This window comes from Mastigoproctus giganteus, chromosome 3, assembly GCF_048544385.1.
Source record: "Mastigoproctus giganteus isolate SK-2022 chromosome 3, ASM4854438v1, whole genome shotgun sequence".
Classification (NCBI taxonomy): Eukaryota; Metazoa; Arthropoda; class Arachnida; order Uropygi; family Thelyphonidae; genus Mastigoproctus; species Mastigoproctus giganteus.
This window is the reverse complement of record NC_143577.1, coordinates 162,059,163-162,082,216: the sequence shown is the minus strand read 5'-3', so window position 1 is coordinate 162,082,216 and position 23,054 is coordinate 162,059,163. Positions and strand designations below refer to the sequence as shown.

General features: G+C 38.8%; 1 protein-coding gene across 1 annotated transcript in view; it reads left to right on the top strand.

Moving 5' to 3' along the window:
- The window catches only part of LOC150088372 (phospholipid-transporting ATPase ABCA3-like), an 81,309-nt gene that overhangs the window by 11,000 nt on the left and 47,255 nt on the right, over positions 1-23,054 (top strand). Inside the window, exon 2 of the mRNA XM_090370139.1 lies at positions 13,215-13,315. Within this exon, the coding sequence (XP_090226265.1) occupies positions 13,215-13,315 (101 nt within the window). The remainder of the gene's footprint in view (positions 1-13,214; positions 13,316-23,054) is intronic.

Below are 23,054 nucleotides of genomic sequence, written 5' to 3'. Positions count from 1 at the left end.
GAAAGACTGCTATGCAAATTGGAGAGGTATGGCATTAAGGTTAAGTTGCTACAATGGATAAAGGGATGGTTGAGTGGAATACGACAGAGAGTGGTAATCAATGGATTACCACTCTATGTGGACAAAACTGCTCTTCGTGGACAAATCTTTAGCATTAGCATTATTAGAGGCATTTGATGCAAGAAAGAAAGCTTATGCAGCATCAGCCAAAAAAAAAAATAAATAAATAAATAAAAAATAACCACTTCCACTTCACCCCTCTGTTCGTTCGAAATACCTGTCCAGCTGAGCCTTAAACTTATTTAGGCTATCAACTTCCACGACAAGGGATGGAAGTCTGTTCCACCAACCAACCACCCGTTGGCTAAAGGCAAATTTCCTCACGTCTATCCTACATCTGTCCTTCCTCAATTTGAATTTATGCCCTCTCAGGTGATTATTCTGAGCAAGAGGAAGAATCCCATCAGCACTGAGCATGCTCAAACCATTCAAGGCTTTATACACCTCTATCAGATCACCTCACTGGTGCCTAGTCTCCAGACACTGTAATTTGCAAAACTTAAGCCTTTGTTCATAAGAGCACCCCTTTGTTCCATTCACTAATCTTGTTGCCCTTTTCTGTACTCATTCCAGCATCTCTGCATCCTTCTTGAAATGAGGCCTCCAGACATGTATACAGTACTCTAGGTGTGGCCTGACCATTGCCTTATACAAGGGAATAATCACCTCCTTATCCCTGCTAGAAAAATTCCTATATATCATCGACAATACACCATGAGCTGCGGCGCCTCCGTAGCCAGGTGGGAAGGAGCAGCAGTGCGTAGCACACGCTTCTTGATTAGACCGGGGTTCGAGCCCGTCACCACCAAATACGGAGGATGCGGAAAGGTCAGGGAATGACCACCGCACCGGAGCAATATGGCCTTAGTTGCTAATGCTCCTAAAAAAAAAACCAAACCATGAGCTACTCTTGCAGCCTGTCTGCACTGCTCAAAAAACTTCATATCTGCCTGCACAATCACCCCCAGGTCCCTTTCATTCTCTGCCACTGTCAGTGTAGTACCACAGAGTTGATACGTTGCTCTGGGGTTGCTGTTTCCCATATGTAGTACTTTTCATTTGTCAATGTTAAACTTCATTTGCCACCTCTCAGCCCATCTGCTCAACCTTTCCAGATCCTGTTGCAGTAGCATAGTGTCAGTAGTGTCCTTGACAACCCTGCCAACCTTCGTATCGTCTGCAAACTTGGACATTAAGCTTGATATACCATCATCAATATCATTTATAAATACAGAAAACAACAATGGACCCAATACTGAACCCTGAGGGACTCCACTAATAACATTAGTCCATGATGAGCAGTGTCCATTGATTACCACTCTCTGTCTTCTCCCCCTCAACCACCCCTTTATCCATAGCAGCAATTTTCCTCCAATGCCACACTGCTCCAATTTGTGCAGCAGTCTTCCATGTGCAACAGTATCAAAAGCCTTTCTAAGATCCAAGTATGTAATATCAAAGTTATTCCCTGCATCCAATTCTTTTGTGATTGCATCATAGTATCCAATCAAATTGTTCAGGCAAGACTTCCCCTTAACAAAACCATGCTGTGATTGAGCTATAACTGAAGTCTTGTCTAGATAATCCTGCAGTGCTTCTTTAACCAATGCCTCCATTAATTTTCTGGGAACAGAAGTTAAACTAACAGGTCTATAATTACTTGTCGCCTTTTGTGAATTGGGGTCACATTTGCACATCTCCAGTCCATGGGTACTTCCCCTGAGTGAAGGAAGCTCTCATAATTATGGCTAAGGGTTTGCTTACTTCCTTTGCTGCCTCCTTTAATATAACTGGATAGATCCCATTCACCCCAGGTGCCTTTCTTGTATTTATCTTCAACAATTTCTCCTCCACTTTACTCTCAGTTATTACAAGATTCTCTAGCTTACTGCCAGAGTTGAATACACCTCTGGCATTCCCCTCGCTGAATCCTCATGTGTGAATGTCAATGCAAAATATTCATTTAGTTTGTTAGCTACCTGAGCAGGATCATCAACAGTTGACCCATCGATATCAAGTGGACCAATCTGATTCATCCCCTTTTTTCTAGAGTTTACATAAGTAAAGAACTCTTTGCTGTTTTTCTTTGCATCCCTTGCCAAAGATTTCTCGTAATCTGCCTTCGCCTGCCTAACCTCTTTTGTAACTTGGTTACAGATCAACTTGTATCTATCATAGGCTTCTGTGTCACGTGTTAATTTGTATGTATCCCATGCATTTTTCTTCTCTGCCATATGTCTCATTAGTTCATCTGACATCCACTTAGGCCTAAACCCTTGAACAATATTTCTTAGTTGGTATGTAAAGCCTAGTAGCTTCCAAGATAAGTTCTTTGAATGCTTCACATTTTGAGTTTGCTGTTTATAACATCATCAGTTGGTCTCACTGTATAGAATTTAAATACTGTCTCAGTCCATTGTAGTCGCCTTTACGAAAGCAATAACCCTTCCCTTTACCCCTAATGGTAGTTACCGCTTTGAGTAAATCCCACTTCAGCACACTGTGATCACTGCTACCTAGTGGTTCATTTACCTGCAGATTCTTAATGCATGAAGAATCACTACTGATAATCAAATCAAGAGTATTACTCCCTCTAGTTGCTTCCCGAACATGCTGATGTAGAAAACAATTATCCAATAAATCCACAAAAGCCTTGCTAGTGTGTGAGTGACCAACCCACAAATTCCAGTCAATATCTGGGAAATTAAAATCCTCCATTATAAGACTCTCTGATTTACTGGCCCACTCTATTTCCCTGTACAGTTTCTTATTATACTCATCAGAGTCATTAGGACTATAGCACACTCCTACTCTCAATTTTGATCTCGCAATGCTTATGTCACACCAAACTGACTCGACACATACTGTCCAGCAATGTCGACTGGCTTCACTTCCTTGGATTTTATGTATTTCTTAACTAATAGCATAACCCCTCCTCCCTTCCTATCCTGTCTATCCTTTCTGTAGACATTGTACTCCCCAAATTCCAGTTCTTCATTCCTTATATCTGTGTGACACCACGTCTCTGAAATCCCCATAATATCTGCCTTTGATGTTTTGAGCAAAACCTCAACTTCATCAAATTTATTTACTAAACTCCTAGCATTGGTGTACACGCAAGTATACATGCACCTGTTCTTTTTCTTAGCTTTCCTAACACAACCCATGTGTTTATTTGTACCCCAATGATTCCCAGCAGTCTCTGAAATATCCTGCATCTTATTTTCCAGGCTGTGGCTCATTCCAATAGAAGCAGTGCAAGAATCACTTTCACCTCTGCCAGTGGCTACTGTTAATCTATTAGTCCTTGTATCCACCCCAATCTAGCAGTTTTCCGACCCACCTAACACTGCCTCGATAGCATCAGCAAACATTCTTGCATCCTTTCTATTTAAGTGTATCCCATCCCTGTAGAAGCAGTCTTTCCTGTTGACAAGTACAGACCAGGCTGAAAAAAATTCTACCCCTTGAGCCTTGCACAATCTTTCCAGGGCCGAATTGATCGACAGGGCTCTCATCATATACTCCCTTCTATCGTGTCTGGGCAGAATTGCAGACACTTTCAAATTCAACCGTAATTCATGGCTCTTTTTCAACAGTGACCTGTACTTATTAGTGAAGTTCCCCAGGGTTCGGTGTTGGGCCCATTGTTGTTTTGTATATTTATCAGTGATATTGATGAAGGTATATATCAAGCTTAATGTCAAATTAAGCTTGATATATACCTTCAAGTTTGCCAGATGGGCTGAGATGTTTGCAGATGGTACAAAGGTTGGCAGGATTATTAATAACAGTAATGAGAGTATGCTGCTGCAACAGGATCTGGAAACGTTTGCCAGATGGGCTGAGAAGTGGTAACCGAAGTTTAGCATTGACAAATGCAAAGTAACACATATGGGTAGCAGTAACCCCAGAAAAATGTACCAACCTGGTGTGTTAACCTCAGGGTAGTGGAGAATGAAAGAGACCTGGGGGTAATTGTGCAGTCAGATATGAAGTTTTCTGAGCAGTGTAGACAGGAGGCCAGAGTAGGTCATGGGATCTTGTCAATGATATACAGGAATTTTGCTAGCAGGGATATGGAGATGATTATTCCCTTGTATAAGACAAAGGTCAGGACACTGAGTACTGCATACAGGTCTGGAGGCCTCATTTTAGGAAGGATATAGAGGTGCTGGAACGAGTGCAGAGAAGGGCATCTAGATTGGTGGATGGAACAAAGTGTTCCTCTTGTGAAGGAAGGCTAAAGTTCTGCAAATTGTAGTGTCTGGAGACCAGGCATCTGCGAGGTGATCTGTTTGAGGTGTATAAAGCCTTGAATGGTGTGAGCAAGCTCAATGCTGATGCGATTCTGCCTCTTGCCCAGGTTACTCCCCTGAGGGGACATAAATTCAAATTGAGGAAAGACAGTTGTAGAATGATGTGTATAAATTTGCCTTTACCGAGCCGGTGGTTGACTGCTGGATCAAACTTCCATCTGTCATCGTGGAAGTTGACAGCTTAAATAACTTCAAAGCAGAATTAGACAAACATTTGGATTAAATGGATGGGGGAAATGGGAAGGGTTTTTTTTTTTTTTTGATTACGTTGATTACTGAATGATGCTGAATTTGCTGTATATGTTTTCTTTCTTGAATCTTATACCTCTTCTAATGCTAATGCTAATAATAAATTATAAAAATAGGTTATATTGAAAGCTTAATGTCCTATAAAATAACATGAAAAAAATATGTCAATATTTTATGTAGTTTCTAAAATTTAAAATTTTTGTGTTGGTAGATTGAAGAAGAATCCAGGAAATTGAGCATCATTCAGTAATCAAAGTTTTGACCAAATAGGGCAGAATTGCTAAAGAAATCTGTGAATGGGTGACTGGAGTATTTTGGAAAATATAATGGTTATGCTACTGTTGAAAGATGGTTAGCAGAGTTTAAAGAGGATGGGAGTCAATTGAGGATGATCCAAGGTGTGGTTGGCCATCTGAAACAGCTAATTCTTAAATATTTGTGATTGTTGAAATAAAAATTTTAGTAAACAGATAAATTAAAGTGTCTGAACTTGAAAAAGTTCAGACACTTTAAAGTAACTTAACATTTCCTATGAATCTTTCCTTAGAAATCCTTCCATTCATGACAAACATCTGCAGGTGGAGTCATTAAAAGAGAATTTAAAATGAATTCTTGCTAATCCAGTTAGATTTATATCCCATTTGGTGACTGGTAACGAAATCTGACTACATTTTTAAGACTCTGACTCTAAATTGTAGTGGAAGCATAAAGGTTTTTCTCCAACCATGAAAAGGTTTAGATCCAACCATCAGCTGGAAAAGTATTAGCCTCAGTTTTCGGGAGCACAAAAGGACTGTTGTTAATTGATTACCTTGCACCTAAAACCACAATAACAGGGGAATAGTATGCCAGCCTTATGCCAAAATTAAAAGTTGCAATTTGGGAAAAAGACAAGGAAAACTGGTTCATTGGGTTTTGCTTTTCAACCCCAATGCATCTATGTACAACCCCCAGGTTGCCTAGGCTAAAATTCATAATGTGCACTTTAAAAATTGATCATAGTTCAGATCTGGCTACAAGTGACTATTTATTTGTTCAGAAATGTCATCTCGTTTTTACAGAACTCATTTTAAAGATCATGAAGAACTAAAAGCAGCAGTGGAAACCTGGTTTGATGCCCAACCTAAATTTTTTTTGAAGGATTAAACTCTGCAGATTAAATACAATAAGTATATTGAACTTTAGGGTGAATACATTGAAAAATATATAATTTTGTACCTATGTCTGTTATATTCCATTCTCAGAAAGTTGTGACAATCCCTTGCTGATCATCTTTTTGATTGGAAATTAGCATTAGCATTAGTAGAGGCAGATGATGCAAGAAAGCAAGCTTATGCAGCATCAGCCAAAAAAAAACCCCCACTTCCATTTCAACCCTCCGTTCGTTCGAAATACCTGTCCAGCTGAGCCTTAAATTTATTTAGGCTATCAACTTCCACAAAAAGGGATGGAAGTCTGTTCCACCAACCAACTACCCGCTGGCTAAAGGCAAATTTCCGCACATCTATCCTACATCTGTCTTTCCTCAATCTGAATTTATGCCCTCTCAGGTAATTATTCTGAGCAAGAGGAAGAATCCCATCGGCATTGAGCATGCTCAAACTATTCAAGGCTTTATACACCTCTATCAGATCACCTCGCCGGTTCCTAGTCTCCAGACACTGTAATTTGCAAAACTTAAGCCTTTCTTTGTAAGAGCAGCCCTTTGTTCTATTCACTAATCTTGTCCTTCTCTGTACTCATTCCAGCAGCTCTGCATCCTTCTTGAAATGAGGCCTCCAGACCTGTATACAGTACTCAAGGTGTGGCCTGACCATTGCCTTATACAAGGGAATAATCACCTCCTTATCCCTGCTAGAAAAATTCCTGTATATCATTGACAAGACACCATGAGCTACTCTTGCAGCCCGTCTGCATTGCTCAGAGAACTTCATATCTGCCTGCACAATTACCCCCAGGTCCTTTTCGTTCTCTACCACTGTCAGTGTAGTACCACAGAGTTGATACATCACTCTGGGGTTGCTGCTTCCCATATGTAGTTCTTTACATTTGTCAATGTTAAACTTCATTTGCCACCTCTCAGCCCATCTGCTCAACCTTTCCAGATCCTGTTGCAGCAGCATAGCATCAGTAGTGTCCTTAACAACCCTGCCAACCTTTGTATCATCTGCAAACTCAGACATAAGCTTAATATACCATCATCAATATCATTTATAAATTCAGAAAACAATAATGGACCCAACACTGAACCCTGAGGGACTCCACTAATAACATTAGTCCACGATGAACAGTGTCCATTGATTACCACTCTCTGTCTTCAGCTCAACCATCAACCATCCCTTTATCCATAGCAGCAATTTGCCTCCAATGCCACACTGCTCCAATTTATGCAGCGGTCTTCGATGTGCAACATTATCAAAAGCTTTTCTAAGATCCAAATATATAATATCAAAGTTATTCCCTGCATCCAGTTCTTTTGTGCCTGCATCACAGTATCCAATAAAATTGGTCAGGCAAGACTTCCCCTTAACAAAACCATGTTGTGTCCGAGCTATATCTGAAGTCTTGTCTAGATGATCCTGCAGTGCTTCTTTAACCAGTGCTTCCATTAATTTTCCTGGAACAGAAGTTAAACTCACAGGTCTATAATTACCATATTTCCCCCTGTATAAGATGCACCTTTTTTCGAAAAATTTGGGGTCTTAAAAACTGGGTGCGTCTTATACAGTGGTTGTAGATTTTTTTTTACTCGCATTTCCCGCTTTTTCGCACTAATTGTTTCGCACTTGTTACCGGTATATTAGGTTACGTTTTGCCACGTTCTGCTCAGAAATGGCTCAGAAAATATTTTTGTACAGTGCTGAATTCAAGTTAAAAGTGATCCAGTTTGCAAAAGTGAATGGAAAATCGTGCTGCTGAACGTAAGTTTGGTCCTCCTCCAACTGAGAAAACAATCCGAGACTGGCTACGGGAAGAAGAAACCCTACTGAAAACGCCACGGCAGTAGAAAGCCCACGGCAGTAGAAAGTAGTAGAGGCAAGTCAGCAAATGGCCTGATTTAGAGAGGGAATTGAAGATGTGGATTGAGTAGCAAAGGGCAATTGGAATTCTTGTGTCCACAAAGATGGTTCAGCATGAGGCAAGAAGAATTGCTGATGAAAAAGAAGTTACTGATTTCAAAGGAGGACACAATTAGTGCTTCAGTTTCATCAAACGGAATGGGCTAAGCATGCGTACATGCACCAGACTTACCCAAAAGATGCCTGAAAGCTATGAGCAGAAGGTCCTTGAATTTCATTGTTTTGTCATTCAATGTCGGAAGACACATCAGTTTGAGTTGGGACAGATTGCAAATATGGACAAAGTTCCCCTTCAATTTGATGTCCCAAGTAACAGAACTGTTGATAAGAAGGGGGTGAAAACTGTAACTGTGAAGACAAGTGGACATGAAAAGAGCCATTATACAATTGTTCTAGCTTGTTGTGCCGACGGAACCAAGCTGCCTCCTATGCTGATTTTCAAACACAAAACAATGCCAAAAGAAGACATTCCTCGAGGAGTGATTGTCCACGTTCATGACAAGGGTTGGATGGATCAGGATGGGATGAAGATCTGGTTTGAGAGTGTTTGGAGCAGGAGACCAGGTGGGCCCTTACGCAAACCTGCCCTATTGGTGCTTGATCAGTTCAGGGCACACATAACAAAAAATACAAAGAAGATTGCTGCAAAGCAAAAAACAAAACTTGCCGTCCTACCTGGAGGCTTGACATCCCAGCTCCAACCACTTGATGTCAGCATTAACAAACCCTTCAAAGCTGCCATGAGAGACGAATGGAACCAATGGATGAAGTCTTCTGGGGACAATTTGACACCATCAGGAAGAGTGAAGAAACCAAATATAGGAGAAGTTTGTACCTGAGTGAAAAGATCCTGGGATAATATCAAGTTTGAGTTCGTTGTCAAGTCATTTAAGAACTGTGGCATTTCAAATGCCATAGATGGAACTGAGGAAGAGGCAATATATGAAGACAGTGATTCGTCATTCAACACAGATGAGGACAAGCTAATGGATGAGAGTTTTGACAGTGATGAGTTGTGTGAATTTTATGATGAATAAAACTTGAGTTCAATAACTTTATGTAATACGTTTTTTTTTCAAATTTCGGGCACCAAAATTAAGGTGTGTATTATACATGGGAGCTTCTTATACATGGGGAAATACAGTACTTGTGTCAGCCTTTGATCGTCCTTTGTGAATTGGGGTCACATTTGCACATCTCCGGTCTATGGGTACCTCCCCTGAGTCCAAAGAAGCTCTCATAATTATGGCTAAGGGTTTGCTTACTTCCTTTGCTGCTTCCTTTAATATAACATGGATAGATCCCATGCACCCCGGTGCCTTTTTTATGTTTATCCTCAACAATTTCTCCTCCACTTTCCTCTCAGTTATTACAAAATCATCTAGCTCACTGCCAGAGTTTACTTCACCTCTGGCATTCCTCTTCCTGAATAACTCCTTGTGTGTGAATGTAGATGCAAAATACTCATTTAGTTTGTTAGCCACCTGAGCAGGATCCTCAACTGTTGAACCATCAATATCCAGTGGACAAATGATTCATCCCTTTCCTTCTAGAGTTTACATAGGTAAAGAACGCTTTTCTATTTTTCTTTGCATCCTTTGCCAAAGATTTCACATAATCTGCCTTTGCTTGCCTAGTCTCCTTTTTGACTTGATCAGCTTATATCTATCATAGGCTTCCATGTCACCCATTAATTTATATGTATCCCATGCATTTTTCTTCTCTGCCACATGTCTCATTAGTTCATCTGACATCCATTTAGGCCTAAACCTTGAACAATATTTCTTAGTTGGTATGTAAAGCCTAGTAGCTTCCAAGATAAGTTCTTTGAATGCTTCCCATTTTGAATTTGCTGTTGGTAACATCATCAGTTGGTCCCACTGTATAGAATTTAAATACTGTCTCAGACCATCATAGTCGCCTTTACGAAAGCAAAAACCCTTCCCTTTACCCCTGATGGTAGTTACCTCTTTGAGTAAATCCCACTTCAGCACACTGTGATCACTGCCATTTAGTGGTTCTCTTATCTGCAGATTCTTAATGCACGAAGAATCACTACTGATAATCAGATCAAGAGTATTACTCCCTCTAGTTGCCTCCCGAACATGCTGATGTAGAAAATAATCATCCCACGAATCCACAAAAGCCTTGCTAGTGTGCGAGTGACCAACCCACAAATTCCAGTCAATATCTGGGAAATGAAAATCCCCATTATAAGACTCTGATTTACTGGCCCACTCTATTTCCCTGTAAAGTTTCTTATTATACTCATCAGAGTCATTAGGGCTATAGATCACTCCTACTCTCAATTTTGATCTCCCAATGCTTATGTCACACCAAACTGACTCGACACATACTGTCCAGCAATGTCGACTGGCATCGCTTCCTTGGATTTTATGTGTTTCTTAACTAATAGCATTACCCCTCCTCCCTTATTCTCCTGTCTATCCTTTCTGTACACATTGTACTCCCCAAATTCCAGTTCTGCATTCCTTATATCTGTGTGACACCACATCCCTGATATCCCAACAATGTCTGCCTTTGATGTTTTGAACAATACATCAAATTCATCAAATTTATTTACCAAACTCCTAGCATTGGTGTAGACACAAGTATACATGCACCTGTTACTATTCTTAGCTACCCTAACACAACCCATGTGTTTACTTGTACTGCAATGACTCCCAGCAGTCTCTGAAATATCCTGCATCTTGTTTTCCAAGCTGCAGAGAAAGCAGAGTTTTTTGACTCTAAGAAAAGAAGTCAAAAAGTTTTGACTGATTTGTAGAGTTGAGGTATGTAAAGCCTAGAGCAGATGGATTGGAGAAAGCAGAGTAACAAAATTTTAAGCCAGCGTGGTTGTATGTACAAATACCACCTTTGAAGTGAAAGGAATTATAGAGTGAATAATTAGGGTAACAGATGAGTGGTGGTTGAAGCAACTGATAATTGACATTCTGTAAAAGTAATTAAGGCTTGGACAATTTTTGGCCAAAATGGACTCATTGAGATTGTAACTAGAACAGTTTCTTGGAGGTTTAGATCTTTTTGGTTTGTTTGATTATTTGTGATTTCTGTTATTTGTGAACAGCTAAGGTAAAAATGGGAGGGGGAGGATTCCAGAGATTTTCTCTGGAAATTAAACTTAGATTTCACTACTTAAAGCCCTGACAGTGCCCCCTCTCCTCAGATTGCTCCCTGTAGTCATAAGCTACCAGAGTGGCAGTGAGAACCAAAGGGATTTAGCCTGATGAACTATAGTGGCCTTTGAAAACCTTTTCAAAGCTACATCCTCAAAATTTAAAGAATATTAACCCTTGCCATGATGACCATCATAACTTCAAAATATATGACTCGTACTGCATGATTGAAGAGATGGTGGGGGGGGGTGCCAGAGCTTTCCTCTGGAGACTGAACTTGGATTTCACCACTTCATCTTCAATAAACAAAGTAGCAGTATTTCAGTGTGTGATGAGCGATCTGGTACTTGGTATTTCTTTTTGACACAGAGGGTTGGTATTCTTCTGTGTGATGCAGATACCAAATCATAATCCCTGCTTACAGGGGACAAGGTGTGGTATCTTGACTCCTGTTCACATTTGAGTTTTCTAAAATACCAACCCAGAATACTTAGTTCAGTGTTCCTACCTTGTAAATGGTGATATATTCAGGGTTAGTACCACTATTGTGAAGATGCAAGAAGAGGATTTAGTTGTTGCATAACACCTGGACTTTGCTGAAATTTGGCCCACTTGACTCATGAGCAGGCACTAAATATCTGCTCCATCAGTATTTTAGATTCTCAGGTAGCAGCCCCAGCTGTGATACCAGTATTAAATATGGTTTGTGTGTGTGTGTGTGTGTGTGTGAAAACGCACACACAGACCATTTTTTAACTTTTAAGTGATTGCAGAAGGATTTTTATTAGTCCATTATATTTCAGAACAATTTTTTATGTGGAAATAATGATCTTGGCTATTGAAGATCACCAAATACCTTTAAGTCAGTTAATTACCTTATTTTTGGTAACAATCCAATATTTTTTACCTAATGTCACAGATACAAATGATACTAAAGGAAATGGCATTATTTGTTTAGCAAAGGTCATAAACCAATAATTTCCACAAGTAATACATAAGTACTGATAGCCGAGTCAGGAGCTGGAGTGCAGTAGCACACTCTTTGAGTAGACCGGGGTTCAAGCCCTTGACTGCTAAATACGGTCGACCTGCCAACCTGCATTGGGCTAGCGTCGCAGATTATGGTCCATTTCCCTCAGCATGAATTGTTGAGGAGGCTTCCATCCTGCAGTGGGTTGATAATAGCTGCAGTTTACCTTTTTTTTTTTTACTGATGTTTAAAAACATTAAAAACCATGTGCCAAAAAAGCATAGTCCCATTATTTGCCTATAAGTAGCTAGTGGACACTGTGTTTTTAAATGCTTTGGTTTAACTTCTCTTATTTATAGCTTTCACTTAGCACAGGGACACAGATGTTTTAATACGCAGTGGATTTCATTGTTGTCATCAGGCAAGGCCAAGGAGGAAGTGATGTTATAGTGTAGTAAATATATTTTTCTAAAAAATAAAAATGGGGTGATTTCACAAAATTAATTCTTAAAAAAAAAAATAACTAATAGTTATGAACCTGAAACATCAGAATTTCAGTGCCAGAAGTCAGGGCTGGCACTAGATTAGCTGCCAGCAACTGACTCTCTAGGCATATCATGAAGTCAGCACCTCCAGACTCCAAGGGAAGTGTAGGCTGAGGTCAGTACTGCACCCATCTGAGGTCTGTGCCTTAGGTGGCTGCCTAGTTGGCCTAATGATAGCACCGGTCCTGCCAGAAGTACTTCAGATTGTTTTTGGAAAAAAAAAAAGGAATAAAAATATATGGCTATGTTCGAAAATTTTAATTTTAACCTTTTAAGTGGTTGCAGAAGAATTTGTTTTGGTAGCCCTAGTATTTCAAAACAATTTTTAACATAGACATAATATAATTCTTAAAAAATACCACTATAGTTATAAACAATATTTTTGAATGACGATGCTTACATTATTGTTCATTAATAAACAAAATATCGATGAGAAATATTTACTTTCAGTTGCACTATACTTGGTTTCGAATGCACTATAGTGATTCGAAACCAACTAAAAACCCTCCAAAACAGTCACTTAGGTATTAACAAAGAAACCTTTTATTAATATTCTTCTAATTTGTATGTCAAATAGCCAATACTTGTGTTTGCTGTGTAAGATTTTATTATTTGTAAGCTATGTTTAGCCTAGCCTAATTATTTAACACTGTGCCACCAAGGAGAGCCAGAGGAATAACCTGAAATGTTTAGCTATATTTAAATTTGTTTTTTTTATCTAAATTTTCTCTAATAATTTTTTTTTTATCTGAAGAACATAGGGGAGGAAACTCTCTTCATTTCTTAGTCACCTGCATTAGCATTATGTTCTTTAATAATCATATCTGTGATAGTTTTTCTTCTTTGTTTAGCTTATAAGCACACTGGATTTTGGGCTATGCAGTTGGCATTGGATCACTCTTTTATTGAAATGAATCTAGAAGGGAAAAATATTTCGCTCAGATCATATGAAGTAAGTTTTATATGTATTTTAACAGTTTTTCATTTTCAATAATTATTCTCAGTGAATTTTAAATTATTGTGCATTTCCTATTTTCTAAGAAATTAAAAAAAAAAAAATAGGTTAGACTCACTTTTCCTTATGACTAAATTTGAATAGTAATGAATAATAAATGTCAATTTATAATCTGGATGGCTGAGGCCAGAGGAGTTTACAACATTGTAATTGTTTTATTGCAGCAGCTAACAATGGGCTGTGCACTTTTTTGTGGCAGCATATGGGCTCGATCTTACAAAGTAAGAACTTGCATCTGCACATGTTATCGCAGGACCACAGCCAGCCTCAAAAAAATGAACTCCCAATCTGTTTTGGTTAACAGCTGAATGCATTAATGTTTGCACCATGGAAGCTTCATATTTTAAGTAGTAATGATAAGACCCATGGCTGTCCTAAGTAGTTAGGATTAGAATGATAATTTTAGAAAAATTGTACTTGAAGGGCTCCAATAAGAGTTAGATTGTGTAATGAAAATATTATATGAATACACATATTTCTACTCTAACATTTCTAAAACTTTTTTTTTTCTTTTTATGCTAGGAGAATGAATGAATTTGCAAACATTTTTTGTTTATTACTGCATGCTTGCTAGAGGTCAGCATTTTTATCTAAAAATGCTGACCTCCAGCAGGCATTTTTAAAAGGTAAGAAATAATTGAAAATGTGCACTTTATTATTTAATTTTTTATTCTGATGCTATAATAGATAATGATAGCAAAAAATATTGTTAGTAACAGCATTTTTATTATCAACTTGGTTTTTATGCTGGCTCATCTTTTAACTCTAATGTTGAACCACCGAGATCCAGAACATTCATGTTTGAATGCCTAGATTAGATGGAATTTCATGTTTCCATTATAATGAATAGTTTAATCTTTCTTATTGAAATCTATAATTTGGATGTAGGTTGCCCAGAGCTGTGGACCATCATAGGATGGCAAGTAAATTAGATTTAAATTCTCCTTAATCCTCATCATTATTTTGGATGTTACTTTAGACACAAGAATCCCACTTTCCATTTAAAATTATCAAAAATGTAAATACACTTAACATAACCCCAAGGGCTCACATCTAGTGAGTATGGGCTTGGCACACCCAGGGTCCTGAGCTGGATATCACCATTCTTCTCTTTCTTGGTGATTCCTTTCTACCCCCCCCCCCCCTCTCTCTCTCTCAGGGTAACTCAGGAATTTTTTTTTGGCTGGTGCAGCATAAGCCTCAGGCTTCCTTGCACCATATAGCTAATAATAATAATAATGACTTAACTAGGCCAATTACTAATATGTATGCATGCTCTATAAGCTTGCTTTCTTGCATCATTTTCCATTACTACTACTAATAATAATACTAATAAGAAACAACGTGCTTTGTTATGCCAAGGAAATCTTTTTTTTCAAAGGCAGAAATAGCTTTCAGTAAACTGACAGTAAAATCTGTTCACCATCTGCATATAATTAGGTTATATTATAGTTAACCTTAGTTATCAGTATATACTCTTCTCTTTATTTAGTTGTTCATTCACAAATTTAGTTTAGTGTTTATAGTGTTTGTTCCTCTTGTCATTGATTGTGGCTTTAACAGAGCCAAGAATAGCTCTTCGCGTTGTCATTTAGACTTTGTACTATTGTGTATGTGGGATTTTTAATTACATATTTAGATAAGATATTTCCTGCTCAGATTTTGTAACTTTTGCTGCAGTTAGTTGCTTAAGCAATGTTTGTTGACTTATGCAATAAATGGATATTGAAAAAAATATATATTTATATATGTATATTTTCTATCCACTTTACTTTGCTTTGTTTGCATCCTTGGAAGTGATGCAGACTGAGTGAAACTGAAGTCAAAATTATAATAACACAGGAGCCAGCATGTGTTAGCCCTTGTACTAATGAAAGAAACTGTATAGATTTTTAGCTAAGAATAATTATGATACAGATTGAATGAGAATATGATACTTGAGGAGAGGAATACAAAAATTTACAACGACATTATAAAATAAATAATATAATAATAAAATCTTTTACGTAAAAGTGAGTACAGGCGATCTCAAACAGGTTCAAATTCTATGCAGTGGGACCAAGTGGTGAAGTTACCAACAGCAAATTCTAAATGGGAAGCATTCGGTGATGTTATTGTAGAACCAATTGGCTTTTTATACAAATTAAAAAATACAGTTACATAGACCTAAATAGATCTCAGAAGAACTAATGAGACTTATGGCAGCGAACGAAAATGCATAGTGTGCATATAAATTACAGGAAATACAGATGCCTACAATATACACTGATGAGCTAAAACATTATGACCATCTACCTAATATGATGTTGGTCCTCCACGTGCAGCCAAAACAGCTCATACCCGGCAAGGCATGGATGCTACAAGATTTCTAAATGTGTCTTGTGGTATCTGGTACCAACACGTAACCAGCAGATCCTTTAACTCCTGTAAGGTCCATGGTTGAGACTCCACAGATTGGAGTTGCTGTTACAACACAGGCCACAGATGCTTGATAGGATTAATGTCTGGGGAATTTGGAGGCCAGGGCAATATCTGGAAGTCTTCCTCATGTTCCGCGAACCAGTCTCGAACGATCCAGGCGGTGTGGCATAGCACATTATCCTGCTGAAAGATGGCACTGCCAGAGGCGGGGAAGACCGTTGCCATGAAAGGGTGCACCTGTCCACAATAATGTTTAGGTAGGTGGTAGACGTCAGAGTGCCCGGCACATGGATGACTAGACCCGGGGTATCCCAGCAGAACATCACCCAAAGCATGACACCGTTGCTACCGGCTTGTTTTTGTCCCACGGTGCATCCAGGTGCCATCACTTCCCCAGGTAAATGACGCACACATACCCAGCCGTCCACATTGTGCAACAGGAAACATGATTCATTGGACCAGACGACCTTCTTCCAATCACTCAAGGTCCAGTTTCGACGCTCGTGTGCCCGTGTGTACGCACTATTGCCGGTGTACCGTGGTTAGCAGGGGCACTTGTAGCGGCCTGCAACTACGCAGCCCCATTTTCAGCAGGGTTCAATATACCGTGTTTTGTGACACATTACTCCCATCACCACATTCCAATTACTGGTGAGCTGCACCACAGTCACCCTTCTGTTACCACGTACCATCCGGGAGAACCTTTGCTTAACTTGAGCATCGATGAGCCGTGGTCATCCAACACCTCACTGGCAGTTCGTGGGTTTCCCCTCCTCGGACCACTTTTGGTAGGTACTAACCGCGGCTGACTGTGAGCACCCCACCAGCCGTGCTGTTTCGGATATGCTCTGACCCAGTTGTCTGGCCATTACAGTTTGGCCTTTGTCAAACTTGCTTAAGTTCGCTGCCTTTCCCATCTGAAGAACAAGAGTAACACTGATTAACGGAGCTCAGTATCAGGTGTTTTTTATACCGTGTCCTGACCTGCGCACTTGCTGTAGTTCACCTGCAGTTGCTTCGATTTACATAACGACTCGCTGCTCAAAATACACCAATGAGCCAAGCAATGTTTTGGCTCATCGGTGTATATCAACTGAATGCAATCAACCGACAAACAAACAATGCAAAGAAAAGTAGCAAAGACTTCTTACTTATGTAAATAATAAAAGGAAGGGCTGAATCACATTGGTCCACTAAATATGAAGGGATTAACTGTCAATGAACCTACTCAGGTGCGGACAAACTGAATGGGTATTTTGCATCTAAATTCGCATGTGAGGAATTTTTGGGGGATAGGGATGTCAGAAGCGAGTCAAATCCAGGCAGGGAGATGAATGATTTTCTGATAACTGAGAGGAAAGTGGAAGAGAAACTGTTGAAGTTAAACATAAAAAAAGGCTCCTGGGGTAGATGAGGTCTATCCAATTATATTAAGGGAGGCAGCAAAAGAAGTAAGCAAACATTTAGCCATGATTATAAGAGCATCCTTGGATTCAGGATGGTCCCTGTGGACTGGAGATGTGCAAATGTATCCCCAGTTCATAAAGTGGGTACAAAGGGATAGGAGGGAGTATATGATAAGAGCCTTGTCGATCAATTCGGCCCTGGAAAGATTGTGCAAGGCTCAAGGGGTAGAATTTTTTTCAGCCTGGACTGTACTTGTTAACAGGAGAGATTGCTTCTACAGGGACGGGATACACTTAAATAGAAAGGGTGCAAGAATATTTGCTGATGCTATCGAGGCAGTGTTAGGTGGGTCGGAAAACTGCTAGCTTGGGGGGAGACAAAGACTAATAGATTAACAGTAGCCACTGGCAGAGGTGAAAGTGATTCTTGCACTGCTTCTATTGGAATGAGCAGAAGCCTGAAAAACAAGTTGCAAGATATTTCAGAGACTGCTGAAAGTCATTGCGGTACAAGTAAACACATGGGTTGTGTTAGGGTAGCTAAGAATAGAAACAGGTGCATGTATACTTGTGTGTACACCAATTCTAGGAGTTTAGTAAATAAATTTGATGAATTTGAGGTATCAAAGGCAGATATTGTTGGGATATCAGAGACGTGGTGTCACACAGATATAAGGAATGCAGAACTGGAATTTGGGGAGTACAACGTCTACAGAATGAATAGACAGGATAGGAAGGGAGGAGGGGTTATGCTATTAGTTAAGAAACACATAAAATCCAAGGAAGTGAAGCCAGTCGACATCGATGGACAGGGCAGTGTCGAGTCAGTTTGGTGTGACATAAGCATAGGTAAATCAAAATTGAGAGTAGGAGTGTGCTATAGGCCTAATGACTCTGATGAGTATAATAAGATACTGTACAGGGAAATAGAATGGGCCAGTAAATCAGAGAGTCTTATAATGGGGGATTTTAATTTCCCAGATATTGACTGGAATTTGTGGGTTGGTCACTCACACACTAGCAAGGCTTTTGTGGATTTATTGGATGATTGTTTTCTACACCAGCATGTTCGGGAGGCAACTAGAGGGAGTAATACTCTTGATCTGATTATCAGTAGTGATTCTTCATGCATTAAGAATCTGCAGATAAAGGAACCACTAGGTGGCAGTGATCACAGTGTGCTGAAGTGGGATTTACTCAAGGAGGTAACTACCATCAGAGGTAAAGGGAAGGGTTTTTGCTTTCGTAAAGGCGACTATGATGGTCTGAGACAGTATTTAAATTCTATACAGTGGGACGAACTGATGATGTTACCAACAGCAAATTCAAAATGGGAAGCATTCAAGGAACTAATCTTGGAAGCTACCAGGCTTTACATACCAACCAAGAAATATTGTTCAAGGTTCAGGCCTAAATGGTTGTCAGATGAACTAATGAGACATATGGCAGAGAAGAAAAATGCATGGGATACATACAAATTAATGGGTGACATGGAAGCCTATGATAGATATAAGTTGGTCTGTAACCAAGTCACAAAGGAGATTAGGCAGGCAAAGGAAGATTATGAGAAATCCTTGGCAAAGGATGCAAAGAAAAACAGAAAAGAGTTCTTTACCTATTTAAACTCGAGAAGGAAAGGGATGAATCAGATTGGTCCGCTGGATGTTGATGGTTCAACAGTTGAGGATCCTGCTCAGGTGGCTAACAATCTAAACAAGTATTTTGCATCTACATTCACACATGAGGAGTTATTCAGGAAGGGGAATGTTGTAGGTGAAGTAAACATTGGCAGTGAGCTAGATGATTTTCTAATAACTGAGAGGAAAGTGGAGGAGAAATTGTTGAGGATAAACTTAAAAAAGGCACCCGGGGTGGATGGGATCTATCCAGTTATATTAAAGGAGGCAGCAAAGGAAGTAAGCAAACCCCTAGCCATAATTATGAGAACTTCTTTGGACTCAGGGGAGGTACCCCATAGACTGGAGATGTGCAAATGTGACCCCAATTCACAAAGGAGGATCAAAGGCTGACACAAGTAATTATAGACCTGTTAGTTTAACTTCGGTTCCAGGAAAATTAATGGAGGCACTGGTTAAAGAAGCACTGCAGGATCATCTAGACAAGAATTCAGTTATAGCTCAGACACAGCATGGTTTTGTTAAGGGCAGGTCTTGTCTGACCAATTTGATTGGATACTATGATGTAGTCACAAAAGAACTGGATGCAGGGAATAACTTTGATATTATATATTTGGATCTTAGAAAGGCTTTTGTTACTGTTGCACATGGAAGACTGCTGCACAAATTGGAGCAGTGTGGCATTGGAGGCAAATTGCTGCTATGGATAAAGGGGTGGTTGAGTGGCAGAAGACAGAGAGTGGTAATCAATGGACACTGCTCAACGTGGACTAATGTTATTAGTGGAGTTTCTCAGGGTTCATTGTTGTTTTCTGTATTTATAAATGATATTGATGATGGTATATCAAGCTTAATGTCCAAGTTTGCAGACGATACAAAGGTTGGCAGGGTTGTTAAGGACATTACTGATGCTATGCTGCTGCAACAGGATCTGGAAAGGTTGAGCAGATGGGCTGAGAGGTGGCAAATGAAGTTTAACATTGACAAATGTAAAGTACTACATATGGGAAACAGTAACCCCATATCAACGTATCAACTCTGTGGTACTACGCTGACAGTGGTAGAGAATGAAAAGGACCTGGGGGTAATTGTGCAGGCAGATATGAAGTTCTCTGAGCAGTGCAGACAAGCTGCAAGAGTAGCTCATGGTTTCTTGTCAACTATATACAGGAATTTTTCTAGCAGGGATAGGGATGTGATTATTCCATTGTATAAGGCATTGGTCAGGCCACACCTTGAGTACTGTATACAGGTCTGGAGGCCTCATTTCAAGAAGGATGTAGAGCTGCTGGAACGAGTACAGAGAAGGGCAACAAGATTAGTGAATGGAACAAAGGGTTGCTCTTATGAAGAAAGGCTTAAGTTTTGCAAATTACAGAGTCTGGAGACTAGGCATCGGCGAGGTGATCTAATAGAGGTGTATAAGGCTTTGAATGACTTGAGTATGCTCAATGCCGATGGGATTCTTCCTCTTGCTCAGAATAATCGCCTGAGAGGGCATAAATTCAAATTGAGGAAGGACGGATGTCGGATAGATGTGCGGAAATTTGCCTTTAGCCAGCGGGCAGTTGGTTTGTGGAATAGACTTCCATCACTTGTTGTTGAAGTTGATAGCCTAAACAAATTTAAGGCTCAGCTGGACAGGTATTTGAAACGAACGGAGGGATGAAATGGGAGTAGTGGTTGTGTGTGTGTGTTTTTTTTTTTTTTTTGGCTGATGCTGAATAAGCTTGCTTTTTTGCGTCATATGCCTCTACTAATGCTAATGCTAAGGGAGACATGAATAATTATAATTACAGACCTGTTGGCTAGACTTCTGTTTCAGGAAACATAATGGAGTTATATGTGAATGTAGATGAAGAATATTTATTTAGTTTGTCAGCAACCTGAACAGGATCATCAATAGTTATGCCATCCATACGTAGTGGGCCATTGTTGTTGTTCATTCATTTCCTTCTAGTGTTTCATATTTGTCAGAACTATTCAATTGAATAACTGAGTATGAAAAATTTTGCAAATTTGAAAGATTCTTGTGACAATTGAGTCTCACTTAAGGCAACAAAATCATATTTAAACTACATAAAATATCAAACAGACTAATCATTCTGTTAACTAAACTGTGGCTATTCTAATAAAAAGCTAAAATATACTCATATTTGATAGGACGTTTTGAAATAACAAAAGAAATATAATGAGAAAACGTTTTGTGTTAAACCCTACCACATTTACCTCTCCTATTTGAACATAATAAAGTTGCTTACTCCTCAAGTACATTGGATTTTACGCAAATGAAGGGAACTGAACATCAACGTCATCTACAACAGATTCTGTTTTGAAGACTGCAACAGTTGTACTGTAATGTATATCTTCCTTTCCCAATCTTTGTTGCATTATTTTTACCTTATTCTGTTATTATATTTTTACCTAATTTTAATAGCTTCTGTTAATTTTAAACATCTAAGTACTTGTTTACTGGCCATATTTTGCTACTGGATATTCTTCCAACAATGGTAGCCATTGCTCAATAAACATGTCAAATATTGCTTCCTCTGTAATATCTGTCATATTAAACCCAGCATGGAAAAAAGTAGCATGGATCTTTCATTAAAATAATCACTGCCACTTTCCAGTGCAGTGTCAGAGCAGAATATTATGGTGATATTGTAAAAAAAAAAAATGCTGGATGCCTTTTAAAAAATAGACCACAATATGGCCACAATAGACCACAATAAGTTGTATTTCATGTGTTTGCATTTAGATTTTTCTCCATCAAATCTGGGTATCTGGTGAAAGGTTTCATCAAGAGATATTTGGAAAAGCAGTACCAGGAAAGATGAAAACCAAATAGAGGAATTCCTGCAAGATCCAGCATATTTTACAGTTCATAAAAATTAACCCTTAACTGGGTGCATTATTAGTGTTTTTTTTGAGGATCACAGGTTAAGAAATAATTCAAAATTGTTAACCTTTTGATGGCACCATTATTTTCAATATATTATGAACACAACTGTGGAAAATCCATTTTTTATATATTAATTTATTAATAAATTAAAGAATTAATTTATTCTGGGCAAGTAGCTTTCAAGGCAAAGAGCCTCTTTGTTAACTGACTGAAGCCTATGAGAGCAAGTCAACGATAAAACAGAAAGTTGCACATGCTTATAGATACCCAGCTGCACTTGATGAAGAAAAGAAAGAAAGAAGGAAGGGAACCAATAACAGAAGAGGACATTAAATGTCAGACTTAGTGTTGTTGTTGCGACATATATCAGGCAAGTTATGTCACCACCTCTCATCATGCACTATCAAATGACGAAGCACCACCTCTGCACTGTCAAATGACGGCTTCCATAATAGCAGTGGTCCCCAAACTACTGAGATTTACGGACCCTTTCAGATATCAAAACAAGTTTGCGGACCCCATTCAAAAAAAAAAAAAAAAAAACCAGTATGAACACTGGGTTTTCTGAAAAGACTCAAAGTTTAATGTGTGAAACAACTCAACATTATTCTTATTTTTATACAAATATATATACAGTGAAACTTCCCTTTAACGGACAGCCATGGGGAACGAGAATGTGTCTGTTAGAGAGAAGTGTCCACTAACAAGAAGTCTGAGGGAGAAAAAAAAAAGAAAGAAAAATCGTTAAACGTTTAATGTAAAATTAAATTAAAATATATACAGATTTTGAACAATATTTTTGTAAATAATATACAATTACATACACAAGAGATAAGGAAAAATTGTTAAACGTTTAATGTAAAATTAAATTAAATTAAATTATATACAGATTTTGCACAATATTTTTGTAAATAATATACATACAATTGTGCTATGCATATTATGACTTTATCTTAAGAAAAATACATACAGTAATCACTTATTTTCTTCTGCACCTTCTTCCGGCTGATAATTTTGTTTTCAACATTTGTTTGGAGTGAAGAAACCATCGAAAGTCCTTCAGTATCTTCTTCAGCGGCAAAAAACATTTTTAAACGATTGATTTGTATGAGTGCTTCTTCTATTTTCATCGGTGGTTCGTCGTTAATATGTTCTTCGACAGAATGACCTCCTTCCATTTCTTCATCCTCACGAGGAACTTCTTGAAAAATATCGATGATAATTTCGTTGATATCTAGAGCACCATCTTCTGTAGTGAGGTTCGAGTCTATATCTTTGTAACCAGGGTCACTTGTAGCGGAAGTATCATA